Consider the following 20,007-nt stretch of genomic DNA (forward strand, 5'->3'; position numbering starts at 1 on the left):
TAGCAGAACATTTCAAAGGAGACTCACTGTGGCCGCATGAGAAAGATGATAAAAATACATATGAGTAATATTCAGTTCTGGCTTTACTTATGTATTACTCCTTTTCTACTGACACATCAGCGATGGAGATAGTCCTTTTTCACGAGGTGGCACCACAGCAGGTAGTTCCACATGTTTAATTTGTTAGATTTTTTTGCACCAGATTCACTTCCTACTCCAACACAGCTGAATCAAATGGTTTGATCTCTTCAGCATGCCATCATGTTTGGCAAAGGCCTGATAACAAGCCATTCATTTGATTCAGGTGTGTGGGAACAAGGATGCATCTAAAAGCTGCAGGACGGTAGCTCTCGAGGACTGGGATTGGGCACCCCTGGTCTAAATCATAGGTGTCAAACTCTGGCCCGCGGGCCAAATTTGGCCCGCAGCCTAATTACATTTGGCCTGCGAAGCCATACCAAATTATTATTAGAGCTGGCCTACTGGTATTATACAGCTAATATATATATTGTTTGGTATTAAGCTTTGCGTGTTTCATATTCAGTTTTTCAGCAAAATGTGTTTGAGTCCATAAGAAAAGATTCATTCTTATATCTGGAGGAATAAATATATTTCAATAAATATTAATGTTAGCCCGCGACTTTGTTACAGTTTTGAATTTTGGCCCACTGTGTATTTGAGTTTGACACCCCTGGTCTAAATAACCCAAAATGTGATGTCCACATATGTGGACGCCAGGTCCTAGGAGGTTAAGCGACAGAGCAATCTCACGAAATAACTGGGACAAAAAAGACAAACAAACGTGTCTGCAGAGTGGCAATAAATCCTTTATTGGAAAACTACAGTATAAGCACTCTAGTGTTCTCCGCTACAGTGATGAACTTTAACTTTGCAGAGCAGACAGCGGGTAGGGGTTTAAAAATCAAGCAGTTTTAACAGGAACGCAGCGTGCGAGGACCTCGCTGATGTACGTGTTATTTTTGGCAACCAGCTTCTGCTTCATTTTCCTGAGCTTTGCCTTCACTTCCTCCTCAGTCATGGTGGCAAGTGGAAGTGACTTCACCTTCTGCAGAAAGTAGTGGATCAGGTTTTCCCCCACCTGAAAAATAAGCAGGGCATGGGTGTTACAAGAAATTCAAACTCTCTCTTCTGGTTTCTGAATGGACCTCAGCTCTACTCTCTGAAACGAGGCGCTTTTGCTGCCTTTAAGTCAACTTTCTTCTGATTGGCTGCCTCTATCTGTAAGAACACAGCAACAAGTGTATTTTTTTCCCCTTGTGCTTGTGACATTCCTTCACCGTGGAGAATAAAATACCCATCTTTTTACAGTGTGAAAATATCAAAGGAGGAAAAGGGCTCAAAGCGACAGTTCTGTTATCCTTCACTGGCAGTAATTAGTAACACTGGGAACAATCAGAGCTGTTTGTAGCAGCCAGGAATCTTTTGAGGTGATGACTTTCCTAGAAAGGGATTTCTAGTTCTGAGATTCTTGCCTCAAGTTTACTTTTATGTCTAACCGCAGATTTTCAATAGAGGTTTTATTTACTATGATAAGATAACCTTTATTAATCCCACACGTGGGAATATTGTTGGGTTAAGGCTGCCGACCTTTGCCAGCGCAAGGACTGAGCACCTAAGCTTGCACCTTCTGAGGAAGTCTGATGTGGATCTTGACTTGTGTTGTTCATTATCCTGCTGTGGACACCATCCTGTTTTCGTCTTCAGCTTTTTAAAAGATCCCGAGCTTCTGCCACTCTAAAATCCGACTAATATTTCCCCTGTTACGGGGGAATTCAAGTTTGTGCTACTCGATCTTGCTTAGGAAAATTTCTTATCACATCTGGCTCTGCAGTGAAACGGCTGAGATTAAACGGAACTGCACATGAAGTCTTGTGAGTAACTAAATTGTCAGAAATTACCATTGTTTCAGTGCCACTGAGCAATCATTTTTCTTGCAGTCAGGCAAACTAGTGCAAAAGATAATGTTAATCTATGTAGGAATCAATAGGCTGAAGTCTGATGACTTGTCCTCAAGGGCGAAGGCCAGTATTTCAGACTTTCAGAGCCAGTAGATATCCAGGTCAAGACTTCTTTAATGCATCCAGAGAATAAGCTCAACAGAAATGAGGCAAAATGGTGGTACGATGATTAGTCTCACAGCAAGAAGGTCATGGGTTCAACTCCACCATCTGGCCAGGGCCTTTCATTGTGGAGTTTACATGTTCTCCCCTTGTCCTCAGGGGTTCTCTCTGGGGTCTCCGGCTTCCTCCCACAGTCCAAAGACATGCAGTTAGTGGTGTGAGTGCGAATGGTTGTCTGACTCTCTGTATTAGCCCTCTAACAGGCTCCCATTCCTTTGACAGCTTCAAGTGTATTCTTATTTTTGCCCCCTGCCCTGACTTTTGGTCTCTACACTTCTTTTAATAAAAATCTGCTATTATTAGCAAGACTAGTAGTCTCCGTTTGCAGCACAAACGCACATTTATGCCTCTTGTACCAACAATGTAGTGTTTATTAAATGATAAATAAATGTCACTATGGACACCGCTGTGTCTAGATTATGGTGTTGGTATAATAGTGGAAATCTGAGCCTTACCTGCTTGTCTGTCTTTCGCCTCTTAGCCTTGGGCTCCTCCTCCTGTTCCGACTCATCTCCTGCAGGTTCTTGGAATTCCTCCAGCTCCTCCGCCTTCTCCTTCGCAGCGGCCAGCACTGAAGGCGGGAAGCAAGCCAACTCGGCCACGTGGATTCCAAAACTCTGGTCACACACGCCTGAAGACAGAGACGGATCACTCTAAAGGCGCTCTGGGCTGATTATAATCGTTTGTTGAGATTAACATTTTTAAAAGCACAAAGCTGCGTTAACCCCGAGCGAAACCACGTGCTGACCTGGCTTGACTCTGTACAGCATTGTGAGTGTGTTGTGCGACGTCAGGGCTGTGACGTGCAGGTTGTGGACCGTGGGCTGCTGAGCTGCCAGCGCCGTCAGCTCGTGGAAGTGGGTGGCGAACAGGCAGAAGCAGCCGATTTTGGAGGCGATGTGCTCGCTGATGGCCCAGGCCAGACCGAAGCCGTCGTAGGTGGACGTGCCTCTGCCGAGCTCGTCGATTATGATGAGCGACTTCTCTGTGGCCGAACTGTAACAACAACAACACAGACGATGAGAAAACCTTCCCGTATCTGCTCATCGGTTATTTGTATAACTATTAATAAAGCTCGTCTGTTCTTACCGCAGAATGGCGGCTGTCTCTAGCATCTCGGACATAAAGCTGGAGACTCCTTTCACCTGGCTGTCTCCTGCACCCACCCTTGCCAGGATGCTGTCCATCACGCTAAGCTCTGCCTTCTCGCATGGCACAAAGCAACCAATCTGAGCCATCAATGCGATCACACCCACCTGCCGGATAAAGGTGGACTTGCCACCCATATTTGGTCCTGCAAAGGTTTGGAAAGCATAATGATTTTCGAGGTACTTCCAAGACTTAATAAAAGCTGCGCTTATTACAACATAGGGCTGATTTTTACAGTGATGGGCCTCATCAATGACAGCCAGACAGCCCACATGGGAGAATTTGCCTTTAAATCCACCCTTGACTTAATCTGTGCTTATTTTTCACCTGTTATGATATAGAAGCTCTTGTCTTCCTGGACAAAGCTGATGTCATTAGGTATGAATGCAGTGTCTGCATCCATCTCCATGCAGGGATGTCTAGCCTGCAGCAGCTCCACGCGCCTGCAGCCATGGTCTAAGAGCTGGAATTGAGGCCGAACGAACGGCACAGGAGCAGACACCGATGTGACGGCAAAACTCGCCACGGCGTCCAGCTGCGCTATCACGTCGCTGAGCGTCTGGAGGGGATCCACGTAACCTGACGGTTTAAAACATTTAGAGCCTTAAATGAACCATCGCAGGTGGAAGACCGCATCATGTGCAGGCTCCAAAACGATTTTGTATTTGATAAAAGAAAGACCGCAACATCACCAGTTCTTTGACGTCTATGCAAAAATTCCAAGTGCTGTAAATTTTACTGACCTTTACAGAAAATGTGAACGAAATCAATTAAACGGTCTCACAAAGCAACTTTCATGCAATTATGACATTTCCAGTTTTCACGCAACCCGGATACAATCGTTTCCTATGCTGTTCAAATCGATGCCTTGCTGAGAAGACAGTGAGGAGCATGTGATGAGATTCCTCACCTGAGGCAATGTTGATGATCTCTTTAACGATGGCGTTCTGGGCTTCCTCATACTCCTCCCTGCTTTTGGTGTACTCCTCGTTCAGAGAGCTCAGCTTACTGCAAGCGAACATACATCGGCGTGAATCATCAGATGGCAAAAAAAAACCCCCGCAAAAAAACGAGCAGCGTTTTGTGATGCTGACATTAGAGGCGCGGTGAGGCACACCTGTTGGTAAAGCGCACACCGTTCTTCTGCACATCCAGCGTGGTGAATTTCTTGTTGTTCCTCAGACTCTTTTCCTCCTTGCATGTGACTCTCAGGTAAAATCCCAGCACGGCGTTTGACTCCAGCTTCACGGTTTTACCCGCCTCCAGACCTGAAACACAAAGTTACGCCAATCTGTTTAAGCATAAAAGCCAAAGTGGAAACCTTCCTTTAGACGGCCGTCACCTGCCTTGCACAAGGATTGCTGCGGCACCAGGTTAGTTAGGACACACAGTCATTAGCCACTATATTAGGTACACCTGTTCAACACCTCATTAACATAAATATCCAGAGAACCTATTTAGGAAACTACCTGTTTTTGTTTTCTTGTAGACACACACACACACACACACACACACACACACACACACACACACACACATTTAAATTTCAATTAAAAGAAAAGAATTAGTATTAGGTTATTTATCACTATATTCATGTCGTACTTTACAAGTTATTCCTCTAAGAACAGATTCTTAATAAGGTTATTGTTTTATATTATGTATATACTGTAATTACCTAGTTCTCTGGCTGCACTGTTCAGCACTGTCTGCATGCGTTTTTCCAGCACATCCATCTTTTCTCTCAGCTCACTCAGCACCGGATCAAATGATGCCTTCACCAGGTACTCGTGGTGGTCAATCTACACGAAACAAGAAATAAGTCAAATGCACAACAGGCTGTGTGCAAACGGAGGGCAAAATACTTTGAAGCAAATGAAAAGACCTGGTTCATGTCCAGTGTGGTTTCAATCATCTCTTGGTACTTGGTGCAGTCAGTCTGCAGGTCTCTGAGAGGCGAGAGGAATACTGCATTTAGCAGAACCTTGTTGCTACCTGCAACACAAACAAAGTATTAGCCTAAATTTTAGTTAAAAGTGATTTGAAGCAGACCAGATCTCAGTTTTGAATTCATCTGATTCAATACATAAATAGTTCCATGAAAAACAGCATCCTTTGTTTACACACAGTCAGCACGATGAAGCAACAACAATCTTTGGACTCCAAATAACAACAATTAAGAAACTGTCAAATCAGCTGTATGAAGCAAACAAGACAGCATCCCTGCAGCCTGCAAAACAGATTGTAGAGTGAGGTAAACAGTGTATAAGCTGCAGCTTACCCGTGTATCCCTCCAGAGCAGTGATAAGAGTCGGTATTTGGCTCACAGCCTGGTAGACACGATAACAGTCCTGCAGCGTTGCCGTGTGACGGTGAAACTTCTTGGCCAGTCGATGAAGATCGGGAAACCGCCTCAGCAAATCGTCCTGACAGGTCTGCCTCAGCACAGAGTCGCACACAAAGCTTTCCACCAGGTCAAGCCTGCACAAAAATATCCTCAGTAATTGTAAGTCCTGTAGAATGGCCTCCCCCAGAGCCCGGACCTCAGCGTTATCGAAGCAGTACGAAATCATCTTTGACTGAGAACTAAACAAAAGGCAGCCAACATCCAAAGAAGACCTCTGAATGTCCTCGAGGAAGCCTGGAGAAATACTCCTGAAGACTACTCAAAGAAATCACAAGAAAACTTGTCTAAAAAAGTTCAGTTCAGAATTTCCATGTATGCGGACATATCGGTAAATTTCTGCATCTATTTCGACTTTTCCTGTCAAATTATAAAAACATGAGGGCTGATTCATAATACCATACTTCTATTCCCTTAAATGCCTCCTTGAAATGTATAATGTTTGTTAAGCTAAAGATGTTTGACTAGGAGGTCTTATCGCCTACAGACCTGGCATATTGCTAAGTTGGATTTGATAAAGGTACAGAAACCCTCCATCCCTCATCACTGTATTACCTCTCCTCTATTTTAGTTTTGTCCATGAGGGGCTGTTTGATCCACTGGTTGACCAACCGCTGACCCTGCGGCGTACGGCACTTATTCAACAAACCGGCCAACGAGTGAGCTCCGGTGGTGTCGTCAGGTGAACCCTGAAGTATACAATTTGCATCTTAGTCGTGAATTTAACAGATGAATTACAGTGATGCACGGACAAATTGGGAATATTTTTATCACAGTCGTACGTATTTGCTACATAACAGAAAAAAGAAAAAAGAAAAAACAGGCTCAGTCAATAAAATCAATATGTCACAGCTACTAGAACTTGAACGGGTTGCTGGTTTTCTAAATTTCTTGCTGGTCATTTCCAAATTTGTGTTTTTGAATTCTCTAAATCACATCTTTTTGTTTTTCTAGCACAACAACAACCAGTTCCTACAGAGCCTGCAACCACAAAGAGCCTGTGGAGATACAGAAATTATTTTATTGCTGCCATATAATCTGCATCATTATAACTGCATTAATAAGCCAAGACATTCCAAGAAAAGAACACTTCTGTTATTCTGGTGATTTTATCAAGGTGAAAACTTTGAGGCGTTGACACCGGTCACTTACCTGGAAGAGATTAAGAGCCCTGACGGCAGCGTTGTCCAGCCTCATGTACTGACCCAGGTCCAGAGTGGTCAGGTTGAAGGAGTTGAAGTTGGACTCATCAGAGAGCAGTTCAAGGAAACGCACCACTGCAGCCAAACATGACATTGCCACCTGAGAATGACACCACACAAGGGACCCTATGGTCAAACTTCCCACATAGTGACCTGTTCATATGCACGGTCTTCAGCCTGAGTGTCATTTAGTCGGCAGGAGCTGTTATGACTGGGATTTTATCAATAATGCTTAGTTCTAAATGTTGTTGTAAAATAAAGAAAAGTTTTTTCAAACCACCACCTTTTGTCAAAATGTTTGTTTTTTCCTGTCGTTCACCTGTTTGTCCAGCTCAGGTAAGGTGTTGCTCGCCACAGTCTCCCCTCTCTTTGCTCTCAGCAGCCTGTTGAGATCCTGGACCATGTCCTTGCTGTTGAACTCAGCTCTCTTCCTATCAGAGACTAGCATGCCGCCACGCTGCACCACCTACACAGACATACAAAAACAACAATATACTCGCATCACAATTTCTGCTTATGCAGCCAGAGTATTAATATTAATTTTTTTTAAGTCAGGCCTGGTTTAAAGAAAAGAACACTCGTTTAAAGACTTCCCATTTTGCAAGACTGATGTTCATACTGATTTTTTTAACATAAGTTTAGTAATTACCGTGCCCACATACCTCACGCAGTTTACTCCCATCAGTGTTAGCTTCCCCCTGGGCTAGGAGACACTCTTTGGGACTGATTTGGACAAGCAGGGATTCCAAGTTGGAGAATATCTCATTGTCTGGAAACTCGCACACTCCCATCGTCCACTGGGCTGCATCCACATACCCGACCCCAACAACACGCTGCCCATCAGCTCCAGTTGCAAGCCGCACAGCTACGACACCTGCACAGCCCTCTGAGCCGCTTTCCCCACCAAAAAGGATCTCCTCAAGCTGAGTCAAGTTTCCTGGAGAGGCCTGCATTTGGACACAGGAGGTAAGATCCAGAGTTGTTTTTTTAAACAAGCAGAAACCACCCTGATATGTCTCAATAGCCAGCACAGTACCTTGTACTCAATCTTCCAGTCGTGCTCCTTGCTGCTCTTGCTGTGGTTCCTGTACACCTCCACTCTGTACTGCCTCACCAACAGCAAATCTTTCACAAAGGCCTCAAAGTTCAGCTTGCTCAGAACCACACTCTCCAGCTTTCGACTCCCTGTTGACCAACAAAAACATGTCAAAATCTTTGTAATGCGTCCTTCTCATGGCACAGAGTGCTGGTGGTTTCAGTACACAAGTATCTCATGTGACCAGGTGGCATTTTTTATTTAGCAGATCATCTGCCTCCATCTCAGCCTGTCCCCAGCATCCTGCTTTGTATGTCCTCCTTCAGTATGTCCAAAAACCTCCTGTGTGGGCTTCCTCTTTCCCTTCTGCCTGGCAGTTCTAATTAAGGATCTTCTGTCTAATACATCCACTATCCCTCCTCTGTACATGTCCAAATCCTTGCCCCTCCAACTTTGTATCCAAAATGCGCAACCTGAGCTGTCCCTCTAATATAACCGTTTCTAATCCTGTCCATCCTCCCAATTAATTAAAATCTTAACATCATCAGTTCTCCCTCTTGTCTTTTTCTCAATGCCACTGTCTCTAAACCATACATCAAAACAGGTTTCACCTTCCCTTTCACTCTTGCTGCTACCCTCCTGTCAAAAATCACCCCCGAAAACCATCTCCACCTGCACTACCCTCTTGGTACTCTCTTCTTCACTTCTGTTGTGCACTATCCAGTGCTCTCCATGGTTGACTCAAGGTATTTAAACTCCATCATTTGTCCTAGTGTAAAATTTAGAGTCAGCACAAAGGTACAAGTCATGCAGGTTTTTGTGTTGTATGCTGAAAACCACCACAGAAGAAAGGAGCTGCAGCTAGCTATAAAGACTAAAACATCTAATATCTGGGTGAAGCAGTTTTTGTTCTCCATGTTTTTCTGTCAGTGACCTCACAGGAAATTTGTAGCTCAATGATATATCGCCATTTAAACAAATGAAATGTCCCTGAGACAATAAATGAAAACACTTAACTGTAAGAGGACCCCTCATCATTTCCCACAAAAACATACTCTGTCCAACATTTAATTAGCCATGGCAATGCTTCTGAACGTACAGGACCTGCTAGGGCTGCAGCTAATAGCAGCCACCTTAGCTACAACCTGTGAAACCCTTTCTCTGGCTACACGGTCACACCAACTAGGTTAGCTTAATAGTAAAGGCACCGAGGCACCCCTCGTCCCCTTACTTGTTTAAAAGCGCCAACTGAAGTTAGCTTAGTGCACAGCTAAGCTAGTACCTGAACCCAAATATTTGATGACCCCGTTCGTTTTGAAAACCTCCTTCGCCGCGAATATGGCGTCCTTCCCGTGAACCGTATAATATTCGTTACGGTCAAATATCCGGAATGTGGTGTCCGGCTTCTCCGGCATGGAGAAAATGAAGTTAAGAAAGCCGTGCTCGGCTGCGCTGTCCATGGACAGGTTCTGTTTCGGCTGCACCGCCATCCTGGAATCTCCCGCCACCGAGCAGAACCAAACAGGAAGTTGCGTTGACGAGATGTTCCCATAGAAACAAGAACGCAACCGGGGCCGCTTACTGGGAACATTTTTATTCACAAATGCAGACATTTCAAAGCTAAACCACATATAAACGGATGTTTGAATGATCTTAAACTCTCGAGTAAGTCGCTGAAACATGTAAATGACAAGAACGCCGCTCGTTTCTTCTTTTACGTCTTCAGTAGCTCGGAACACTAATGTTATGTAAACATTTTCGAACCTGACTTAAAACTTCAGTAATCACCGGAACATAAATAATATCGACTTTCTAACTCACATTTCTCAGTAAATAACTCAAAACTAATGAAATCGTTTAAATGTATTAAAACTAAAAGTTATTATGGATGGATGGATGGAAGTCGAAATTTTGAAATGATAACCCAAATTTTCGACTTCCATCCATCCATCCATTCTCTTCCGCTTATCCTTATCAGGGTCGCCTGGGTGGTGCTGGGCCTAACCCAGCTAGCATAGAGCAAGAGGAAAGGCACACCCTGGACAGGTCGCCAATCTATCACTGGGCTAACACATGCACACCTATGTGCAATTTAGAAACACCGATTAACATAATATATATACTCATATAATTATAATTAACCTCTTATGGATCAGAGTTGCCAGAATTTCATCAAACAAACTCAACTGATCAGTAGATGCTTTTCAGTTACTGGAAACAAATTTCAGAGGGACCCACAAATAAGAAGCAGCCAAAAGTGGCTGCAGTGAAGGCTTAGCTGAGCTTCTCAGGGGAGAAACCGCTTCATGACCACATCCATGGGTTCTATACTTCAGGCAGTCATTTAATGCAAAGGATTTCTTCCAAGAATATGAAGCAATCCTTTCATTTAAACTTATCGTAGTTTGTCCTATTGATTTAGAGTATCTGATGCTTCTTTCAGCTGCTACCTTACAAGGGGTCAACACAGCTGATAGCGCTGCACAGTTGATTTTGTAGATTTGTATGGATTTTGGTCTTGAACCAGGAAACTGTCTGATGCTAGGCAAATGTGTAAATCACGACATTATGGAGCCCTGTGTAAACCCAGAAACAGTTAATTCAATTAAAACAAGACCAAAAAATAACCCCATTGAATTAAAACCTTATCGACCTAACAGCAGATGCTCTCTATACTTAGACCCTGAAGTGTAGACTGAACTTACTGACCTTTCTAGCGTGAACTTAACTGGAACTAACACTTTTAAACTTATCTAAAATAATTTTAGAAGTTAAAGAAAGTTATACTTATGTTTTTGACTTTTGAACCCTGTATAAATTGAATACACATCTACCAAACAAAAAATGAAATCTATGGATATCTGAGTGTTTGCATGCCAATATTATTATCTTGTAGCTGCAGTGAATGAGTTTTGTGTAATGACTGCAGCTGAGACAAAACAGTAAGTAGAAACAAGCAACACCTTTTCTTAAAACGATAAAAGCCCATCTGGATGGATGGCTAATGCTTTATATATAAATATATAATGCTTTAATGCTTTATATATCAAGTGGTGCCTTCACACATGTACAAGTTACCCATGGCATGTGCCCTTTTAGACAATCACAGAGGCATAACAAGCCAGATGCTCTTTAGCCTGAAGCATGTGTATTTCTGTGAAAAATGTCTAAATGTGATTCATCAGATAAAATAAGTTTTCTACTTTTCCTCAGTCCGTTGGAAATGAGCTTGACAAACCAGAATGTGAATTAATATTAATTCCTTGCGTAACTTGCTTTAGGGAACATGGCAGCAAATTTTTTTCTGTGATATGTGCTGTTGATGAGTAAATATCAAATACTTACCTAATGTGTCGCTTGTGTTTCTTGCTGTCATATTGCTTATAGTGAACAGAACAATTCAGTGATAAAATAAACCAATTTGCACTGGTGATTGTTTCATTCTCTCTGTCTCACACCCAAAATATACAAACTTATCACAATCTGCACACTGACCTAAAGTGACCTTTGACCTACAGCAAGAAAAAGTAAATAAATGTAATAACTGTTATCTGATGATTATCTTACATGTCTTAATTTTATGCCTTTTAGTTTTTAAATTCTTACTGTTTTTATTTATCGCTTTTATTTATTCTTTTTTTTAGTTCAAATAGCTGTACAGCACTTTGGTTGAAAGCGCTTTATAAATAAAGTTATTATTATTCTTATTATGATTAAAATACTATATCACCATGCAAACAACATTTATTACTTATCAGATATCAGATCCCACAAGGCTTGTTTGTATTAAATCATTTTATTCATGAAAATAATATTACAAAATTAATGTCAAACCATCCACATTTTTCATAATTAAGACATAGAGTTAAACAGACTGGTTGTAAGTATCTTTAATGCAGATATGTACCTTTGAAGCCCTCTGACATTTTGGGCTGTGTATTCCCAGCAGAAAAAAACATAATGTGCTTTTGATTGTGGCTTATCAAGACAGTTCGTGATTACACGACAATTTGATTTCCATAAACTTAAAAAAAAAAGCATGTGAAGTCATGAGCCTCACGAGCTTATTTATTATTAGCTTATTTTTTGTATCAGAGCAACATAACTGGAACAAATCAACTCAGATGATTTAAAACGAGGTTAACAAGGTCTCAAGTGACATAAGATAAGGTTTCTTTCCCCTTTTTTTTCTTCTTTGCAGGGGGCGGGGTTGGTCAGTGTTTAACCCCTCTGACGATGCTTCCTTTTTTGACGTACGCACGACTCCGACCAATAGGAGCCTGATGCGCATCCCAGGCAGGCCCCATAAACAGGATAACTACCGAATAGGCCAGCCAGACCCGCAGGGCAACGGAACTTTATCCTTGTTTATTTCTCGGTCCTAAGCAGAGTCCAAGCGCGCCTTAACCATGAGCACAAAAGTCGGCGACATCGTGGAGGAGTTCCACACAGACAACAAGATGTCAACCGTCAACAACCACCACGAGACATCCCGCAAAGAGTTGGAGGACGCGTCTCGGTTACCGGCGCTGGAGACCGCCTACACCGACATCCTCAGGCATCTTGGGGAGGACACCGACCGGGAGGGACTGTTGCGCACCCCGTTGCGCGCAGCCAAAGCCATCCAGTTCCTCACCAAGGGCTACCATGAGACCATCGATGGTGAGTCACCTGGGAACAAGTTGAGAGAGGATGAGAGAGTGAGTTAGCAAAATGACTTACCTCAGTATTCAGCATCTTTTTACTTATGAACGTTTGGTTGGTCAAATCATGATATTTTAAATCTTCACAGACGTTAAAACTAAAAGATCAAGGCACAAAATAACGGGTAGATCAAGTATTATTAGTATTAAGCATTATTATTATGATTCCAGGATGTTGAAAAGATTTCAGATGAATGTTTCCTTAACTGAAGTAAAGATAATGCATATGTAAAGAAATGTAAATGTAAATGTAATGTAAAGAAATGCATATGTTTGCTTTCGTATCACCAGACATCTTAAACAATGCCATATTTGATGAAGACCACGATGAGATGGTGATTGTGAAAGACATAGACATGTTTTCACTATGTGAACACCACATGGTGCCCTTTTTTGGCAAGGTAGGTCTATGTGATTGAAAGAAATGTTACATTTAAAAAGAAAGAAAGAGTGAGACAAGAAAAAAAGCTTTCTTACTCATTAAGCATTGTTCAGTGAATTAATTTCAGCATTCAACCGCTAATATTGACCTCCTGTATTTCTCTGATTATGTGCTCTCACTGGCTGTTGTCCCTCTCCAGGTTCACATCGGGTATATTCCCAACAAAAAAGTGGTGGGACTGAGCAAGCTGGCAAGGTAACAGAGTACGCACCCACACACACACATGCACTGTACCCTCCAGCTGCCACTGTGTCTGTATGTTTCTCGTGTTAGTGTCAGCTGACTGTGTTCTTCTGTTATTCCAGTGCATTGACCTGGAGGCTTAGAGCCTAAACACACTGGCTATCATCTAGGCCTCTCATCAGACACAAGTCTAAACTCTGCTCGCTCTCGAGCCATGAGAAAATCCTTTTGGACCTGTGGGAATCCCAGACTATTATCACAGCCTCTCTGCCTGTCTCCTTCTCCTCCTGTCCTAAAATATCTCTTTAAATCTGAATATAGTGATGCAGAGTTACAGTAGCTGCAGATGAACTTGAGACAGTCTCACTAACGTTGAACTGTGAATGACAAATTCACAGAATGTGACTGATTCACAAATGACAAGTTATACAGTCTGCTGGCTGGAGAAGAGGCCGGTAGTCAGGGACTGATGCCAGACTGTGTTTATTAAAAACTGAATCATTATTAATGAATCTCCTTGGCTTTGCTTGTGTTCTGATTTCTGCAGGATTGTGGAGATCTTCAGCCGTAGGCTTCAAGGTAAGCAACCGGCAAATGTGTGCACTAGACAACTGGCATCGTCTAGTGTACCGTATAAGCTGAATTTCTTTGTTTTGTTTTGGTTTCAGTTCAAGAGCGACTGACTAAGCAGATCGCCGTTGGGATATCTGAGGCTCTGCAGCCAAAAGGTGTAGCTGTGGTTATTGAAGCGGCGTAAGTACAAACATACACACACTACCTACCTTCAACATTATTATCTGTACAGCTTAAAGCTGCTGTTATATTGCACAGATGCTCATATAGCATTATATGACACAAAATACTGGCCTTAAGCAGAGCTTAGGAGTCAGTAAGCTCAGGAGCTGCAGAGGTTTGATAAGCACACTTGTGTTTTGCAGGCACATGTGTATGGTGATGCGTGGTGTCCAGAAGATGAACAGCCGCACAGTGACAAGCGCCATGCTGGGAGTCTACCTCGAGGACCCCAAAACCCGTGAGGAGTTCCTGTATCTTTCAAGGCGCACTTAACAGACATTACGTGCCATCCACTCCTGAGCCACTGTCTACAGTTGCACGTGGAAAGCTCTACAGTTCCAGGGGATCTGCACCTGACTGCTGCAGATCCAAGACCTTCACCTATCGATCTAACCTCAATACACTGAAACCGTGAAGATTTCAGTCTTACTGCTGATCATCTATTGTTGGAATCACTGTGAACACAACATACTTATTTTGATGGTGCCTTTAGAAGATATTGTACAGTCTTCATTGGCAGTATAGTATATTATTATTGCCAAGTATACAACTTCAGTGCAATATTGTACTTACGATTTAAATTGTTTTTCTGATGGGACATTCACAGGTGCTCTTGCAAAGTTATTGCATTTGTTATTCACTGGTTTTGCTAATTTAACAAAACTTATGTCCTTTATAAATACATTTATAAAGTCTTTTATGCATTATGTGGTATTTTAGGATGCATATTCAACGGTTATGGCTGTAAAATGATTCAAATGAGTAGAGCTGATAGAAGTACTGAGTAGATGTTTGTTTGATCAGTGGCCACTGTGACAAGTCAAAAGCAGCATTCTGAAAGTTTTCAGTCCAATTTTGTTCATGTTGAAAATAAATAAAACCTCAAGGGCAACTACTGTTGTGTGTTTGAACTATTCTATTTACATTATATAAGATTGTAAGTATGTAGAGCGTTCATACTGTGGAACAAATAAGATATGATATGAAATAAGACCCACAATTCACAAGACCTTTCAAGAATCTTCAGAAGCAAACACCCAACACACTAGACAAATGGGAAAAATGAAGCCAAATGAGTTATATCTCTCTGCTCTTTGTTGACTACAGCTCAGCAACAACGCTATCATTCCAAATAAGGTGGTGGTCAAACTACATATGTCACTGGATATTAGATTTTGTTAACAACTGCCTAACAACAGCCTGTCAGGCCAGGCAAGCACACATCCTCCACTCTCACTCTAAGTACTCAAGTCCTCTAAAGCTCTCTGTTGAGCCCTTTTCTCTGTGCACACAACTGTGAACTCATGTAAAACTCAGACCATTGTTTGACACTGATTGGACTAATAACTTTATTTTGATTTAGTCTTGCTTTTTTTAAGTGCAGAGCAGGTTTTTTGTTTCAATTTAGTTTTTATTGTTTGAAAATGTTAACTTTTAGTTTGGAGGGTGCATGTCAGAAATAGAATTTATTAAAATATTGCTTTTTAAAAAAAATAAAAATAAAAACACGCCTTTTTTTAAAGCAGTTGTCTCACAGTCTTGTAGATATCCAGATTGTCAATAAACATATCCCTCAAAACTTCATCAGGGAAATTGTGGTAAAATTTTACCAAACTAACAAATACTAAAACTTCCTCTACATTTTTTTTTTTTAATATTTAATTTTTCCAAGTTCACAAAACTGTTTCAGTTATTTTAATTATTTTCAAGGGTCTAGTTTTCCTGCAGATATTTTTATATACAGTCATATTCACCCAAAAAGCTACAAGCTATGCAACAGGCTTGTGGATTGTAAGGAAAACTAAAAGACCTAAAAGAAAATAGCAGTGTAGTACAGATAGAGAAACTCCTACTAAATGGGTAAAACTTTTGGAAGACAGTTTTATAAGTCATATAAGAAACCTGTGAATCAGAAGGAGTTGCACCAGCTAACAGATGTATACTCAAATATTCTTAAAGTTACTGTGGATAAAATAATAACTTATAGGACTGAGTTTTAACGTTGCACTCACTGTTTTTGTTTAGGGAGAGAGCTAAGAATGTCAGATTATTAAAAAAATTAATTTATCGTTCACACGCTAAATGCATGTGAGCACTTCCCTGCACTGTCCCTGTCTCTGTTCTCATTGCACATTTGGGTACTGTGGTGGGAATTTTCAGCATTGGCGGCAGCCTAGGCATTATGGGCGGGCCTTGTGGCTTCAGACACATCTGTAATGGTCACTGTGTCACCTTAGCTGGATTCTCCTCACATTCTTTCATAGTTAGAAGTAAAACTAAGTCAAGTGATTTAGTAATGAAAGATTTAAATTTCTACATCAGCAGTAAGTCTTTGCAGTAGCAACCAAGCGGAAGCTAAAGGTTCGCTAAGAGTAGCAGGAACAGAGTCTAACGGCTGACCGGGAAGACTCGGACCACAGGGGGCAAAGCGCACCTCTAACGGGGCTACTTGGAGCAGATGGGACAAACAAAAACATTTCTGTAGAACTAAAAGAGGTAACTAAGAAGTGGTGCACAGCTAGCTTTAGCACAGGCTCTCACTCGGAAAACTACAGAAACAAAACGAAACCTGGTGAGGAGATTCTGTGCTCACAATCTACACCATCCCAGTGCACAGAGTTGTTAATCCATGTTACTTTTTATTGTAGGTTTGCCATCTCTAAGCTACCACTGCTAACACCAACACTACTTTATGCTGGGGAAATAAATCTCAGGGACACTGTAAATAAGCTAGTACTTATTTACAGTGGCGCGTCTAGAAAATTTTTGTTGGGGGGGCCAGGTAGGGGCACAGATTTGGAGAAGGGTGGCAGATGTAATTGGCAGATAATGTTTAAAAAAAATTCTACCAACCGTTAACCATAATTCAATAACCCTATAAACCTAACAACCGAATGCACTTTTAACTCTTATTAGAATGAGATTTTAACCACTACGGTGCAAAGTTTTTAGATACTGCGTTGATAAAGTACAAGAGATACAATCAGTCAGTGTTTATTCAGCAGTCAAGGACATCAATATTTGCATAGTATTTTTACTGACATGTTGTGCACATATGTTTTGGGCAAAAACATTTTTGAATATTAAAATATGAACATTTGTAACAAACAATTGACAAATTAGCCAATGCCAATGTAAAACTTTATGTGCCTGTTAAAAAAAGAAGATAATCTTCTCACAAACTGGTGTTTGATTTGGAAACAGGAAAAAAGTGGGGAAACAACTGAAAAGACTAACATTTGAATAAAACCTGAAAGCAAGTAAATACTTTATATGCTGCCTTATGGTAAACTTTGGTAATATTGATCAAGAACAACACTGGCTGATGATGAAATACAGTCAGCTGGCATGGTGACACTGCCAGTATTAACCTGCAGGACTGGACTGGGACAGAAAATCGGGCATTTTGACTAGAGACCGGCCCACCAGGTATTAAAGCCATAAAGCCTTTGAATGAAAACAAACCCTGTTGTGACAGTGATGTACAGTCTTGTTGGTATATGTATGATTTCTATACATTTTACGTTAGATAAAAACTTTGGTTGTAAGATTTAGATAATTATTTAATAAAAGCGAGATATTTTAAATGAGAATAAGAAAGAAAAGTATTTCTTTGTGCCCCCCTCTCCCTGTTAATGCCCTACCTGCCCCCCTGGCAACACTTTGCTAGACTCGCCCCTGCACAGTTACCAGCTGTCAGCTGCTTAGAAAAGGATCCTGGTGTTATTTGTCTCTCAGAAACAGTTCATAACTTCCCTTCAACTCATTCATGTGAACTAAAAGGTAAACCTGTTTCTCCATCAGCTGTTCAGCTCTGATGATTCAGTAAGGACATCTCCTGGTTTCATCTTCATGTTTCCCTCTCACCAGATAACCAAACCATATCATGACCAGCAGCTTTTTTGCAGCTGTGGCTCCAGCAAACATCAGCTGATACTAGAAATTTATATTAAATAAATTCTAACAACAGCTGATCAAGCTTAAACGTGCAGCTGTTGTTTAGCGCGACATCTGCTGGTTTCCTCTTTCTGGCGCAAAGTGGGCGATAAACAAACAAGAGAGAAAAGCCGATCAGCTGATCACTGATCAGTTTCATGATTGAAGTAGCAACAGGAGAGGCAGGGGGAGAGAATGAGAGAAGAAGAGGCAGCTGTGCAGCGTAACGACAGAATAAATCCAGCTTTGTGTGTATCACGTTATAACGTGATACACTTGTATTTTTCTTTTGCCTGGGTGGCAGCTCTACGCTTCCTTACTTTCGTGCTTGGCTCTCCTACCTTTGCTAACGTGATGCACATAGCGCAGAAGCCGATGCTGCATTCACTTACACTCGGATATCTGAGCTTCACCGTTAAAACATAATCGTACATTTGATATTTGATTGAATTTTATTGTTTTGCCTTTGTGGTGGCACCTGGGGTGGCCAGTCTGCCCTCCCAGGCCACCCCGCTGGACACGCCACTGCTTATTTAGTCTTAACAATAGCCTTGACCCTGTTTCTGCACCAACACAGGTCTAAACACTAGAGAAAGAAAAGTAAAGTTTTTAGTGCCCAGAAATCTGTCTATAAGAAGAAGTAAGCAAGACTCACCGGTGACTGCAGCCTTCAGGAGCCCAGGTCGTGTCCGATGCTTCCAGCTGCTCGCCCATGTTAAATAGGCAGCTTCAGGATCGATAGTGCCTGCGTCACCAATAGGAAAGGGGTGCGTAATCATGCACAAGGTAGAACATTGGCTGCTTCATTAATATGTAGAGAGGATTGATCAGGGCTTATATCGGTTTTTTGGGGGTTTTTTTTAACCTTAGATAGGTGGCTTGTCAGAATTTGACCCTGTTGCTAAGCTAAAGCTAAGCTAAAGCTGAATATAAAGTCGGCACATTTATTGTATTTTTTATCAATATTATTATAGATGGGTGTTAATTATCATGGCCTATGTCATCATTAGTAGTTAAAGTCAGTTTTTTATTAGCATGAAAGAATATTGCCAGGATAACATAGGCGGCCTTAAGGTTGGTGTATATTAAATGCAGTATTTGCAGCATATACCATATTTATTTGCATGTTCCCAAGTAAAGTAATGGCAATAAGTAGCCTAGAAACACTGAAAATATTTTTAGTTGTGCTATAAGTTGCCAAAGTTAAATAAATTCTTATCTAGTATAAACCTATTTTCTTATTAATATATGAATGAGAGATATTTGTGAGCAACTCAGCTGATTTGGACTTATAAACGCTCTTCAGTTATTACTGTGTTATGAAGCTTTGTCCCTTTCTTAAATACACAGTAGCACCTGTGGAAGAGAGTTCATTACCTATATGGTCTTACAGTCTGCCTCAAACTCATAGCTCATAGGCTTGTCTGTGATCATTGTCATTCCCCAGGCCGGTTCCTGATGTAGTTTAAAGCAGGCTTTTTGGCTTTGATTGTATTGTATAGACTCTAAACTTGGGCCTGTTTATAGGTGTATGACTGATATATATTATATTAAAGTATAGTTTTAAATAGGAGTTTAACAGGTTGACTGCGGATCCTAGTTCATAATCTCTGTTTTGTGGACACCGTATGTACTAGTGTAAGCGAATCGGTGCACATAAGTGACTTTGTGATTGTGCTACTCTCCCTGAGACAGTAAAGTGAGGTGAACCAGATGTCCTCGGTTCTGCTCTGACGGTGACCCAATGACTGATGCTCTGCCACTACAGCCATGCTGCTAAAGTCCCCAACAGTTGGTATGTTTCCATATTCTCTCTTGTTTTCTCTTTGAATGTCAACATATGATAAATGATAACGAGCCACATCCAGCAAGGCCTCGAACGAGGGAAATCTTCTCTTTTTAAAGTGTAATTGGCAGTTCCAGTTTGTTCATATATTTAAAAAATATGGGAATGGACAGTTTTTTCATTTTGCAGTAGTAAATAGCATGTACTGTATGTGGGTCCTTTGTGTAGTGGTT

At 41.4% G+C, this 20,007-nt stretch overlaps 2 protein-coding genes and 1 long non-coding RNA gene across 3 annotated transcripts; 1 reads left to right on the forward strand and 2 right to left on the reverse strand.

Annotated features, from left to right (window-relative positions):
- Window positions 1-803: 803 nt before the first annotated feature.
- Window positions 804-9,478, reverse strand: msh2 (mutS homolog 2 (E. coli)). Its single transcript, XM_004561153.3, has 16 exons — window positions 9,212-9,478; window positions 7,930-8,078; window positions 7,556-7,840; window positions 7,213-7,359; window positions 6,844-6,993; window positions 6,247-6,380; window positions 5,569-5,768; window positions 5,173-5,282; window positions 4,966-5,089; window positions 4,408-4,558; window positions 4,201-4,298; window positions 3,618-3,869; window positions 3,231-3,435; window positions 2,890-3,137; window positions 2,597-2,772; window positions 804-1,099 (listed from the first exon to the last, which is right to left on the reverse strand). The coding sequence occupies exons 1-16, from the start codon at window positions 9,417-9,419 to the stop codon at window positions 923-925; spliced, it is 2,814 nt and encodes a 937-aa protein (XP_004561210.1). The 5' UTR covers window positions 9,420-9,478; the 3' UTR covers window positions 804-922.
- A 2,228-nt stretch (window positions 9,479-11,706) lies between these two features.
- LOC143419866 (uncharacterized) lies at window positions 11,707-18,770 on the reverse strand. The gene is made up of 2 exons (XR_013099879.1): window positions 18,644-18,770; window positions 11,707-12,600 (listed from the first exon to the last, which is right to left on the reverse strand). It is a non-coding gene; the product is annotated as an uncharacterized LOC143419866 (long non-coding RNA).
- Window positions 12,339-14,942, forward strand: gch2 (GTP cyclohydrolase 2). The gene is made up of 6 exons (XM_004561152.5): window positions 12,339-12,591; window positions 12,924-13,033; window positions 13,214-13,269; window positions 13,805-13,836; window positions 13,926-14,010; window positions 14,196-14,942. Exons 1-6 carry the CDS (start codon window positions 12,339-12,341, stop codon window positions 14,323-14,325), a joined length of 666 nt encoding a protein of 221 aa, XP_004561209.1. The 3' UTR covers window positions 14,326-14,942.
- Window positions 18,771-20,007: the final 1,237 nt, after the last annotated feature.

This window comes from Maylandia zebra, linkage group LG8, assembly GCF_041146795.1.
Source record: "Maylandia zebra isolate NMK-2024a linkage group LG8, Mzebra_GT3a, whole genome shotgun sequence".
Taxonomy (NCBI): domain Eukaryota; kingdom Metazoa; phylum Chordata; class Actinopteri; order Cichliformes; family Cichlidae; genus Maylandia; species Maylandia zebra.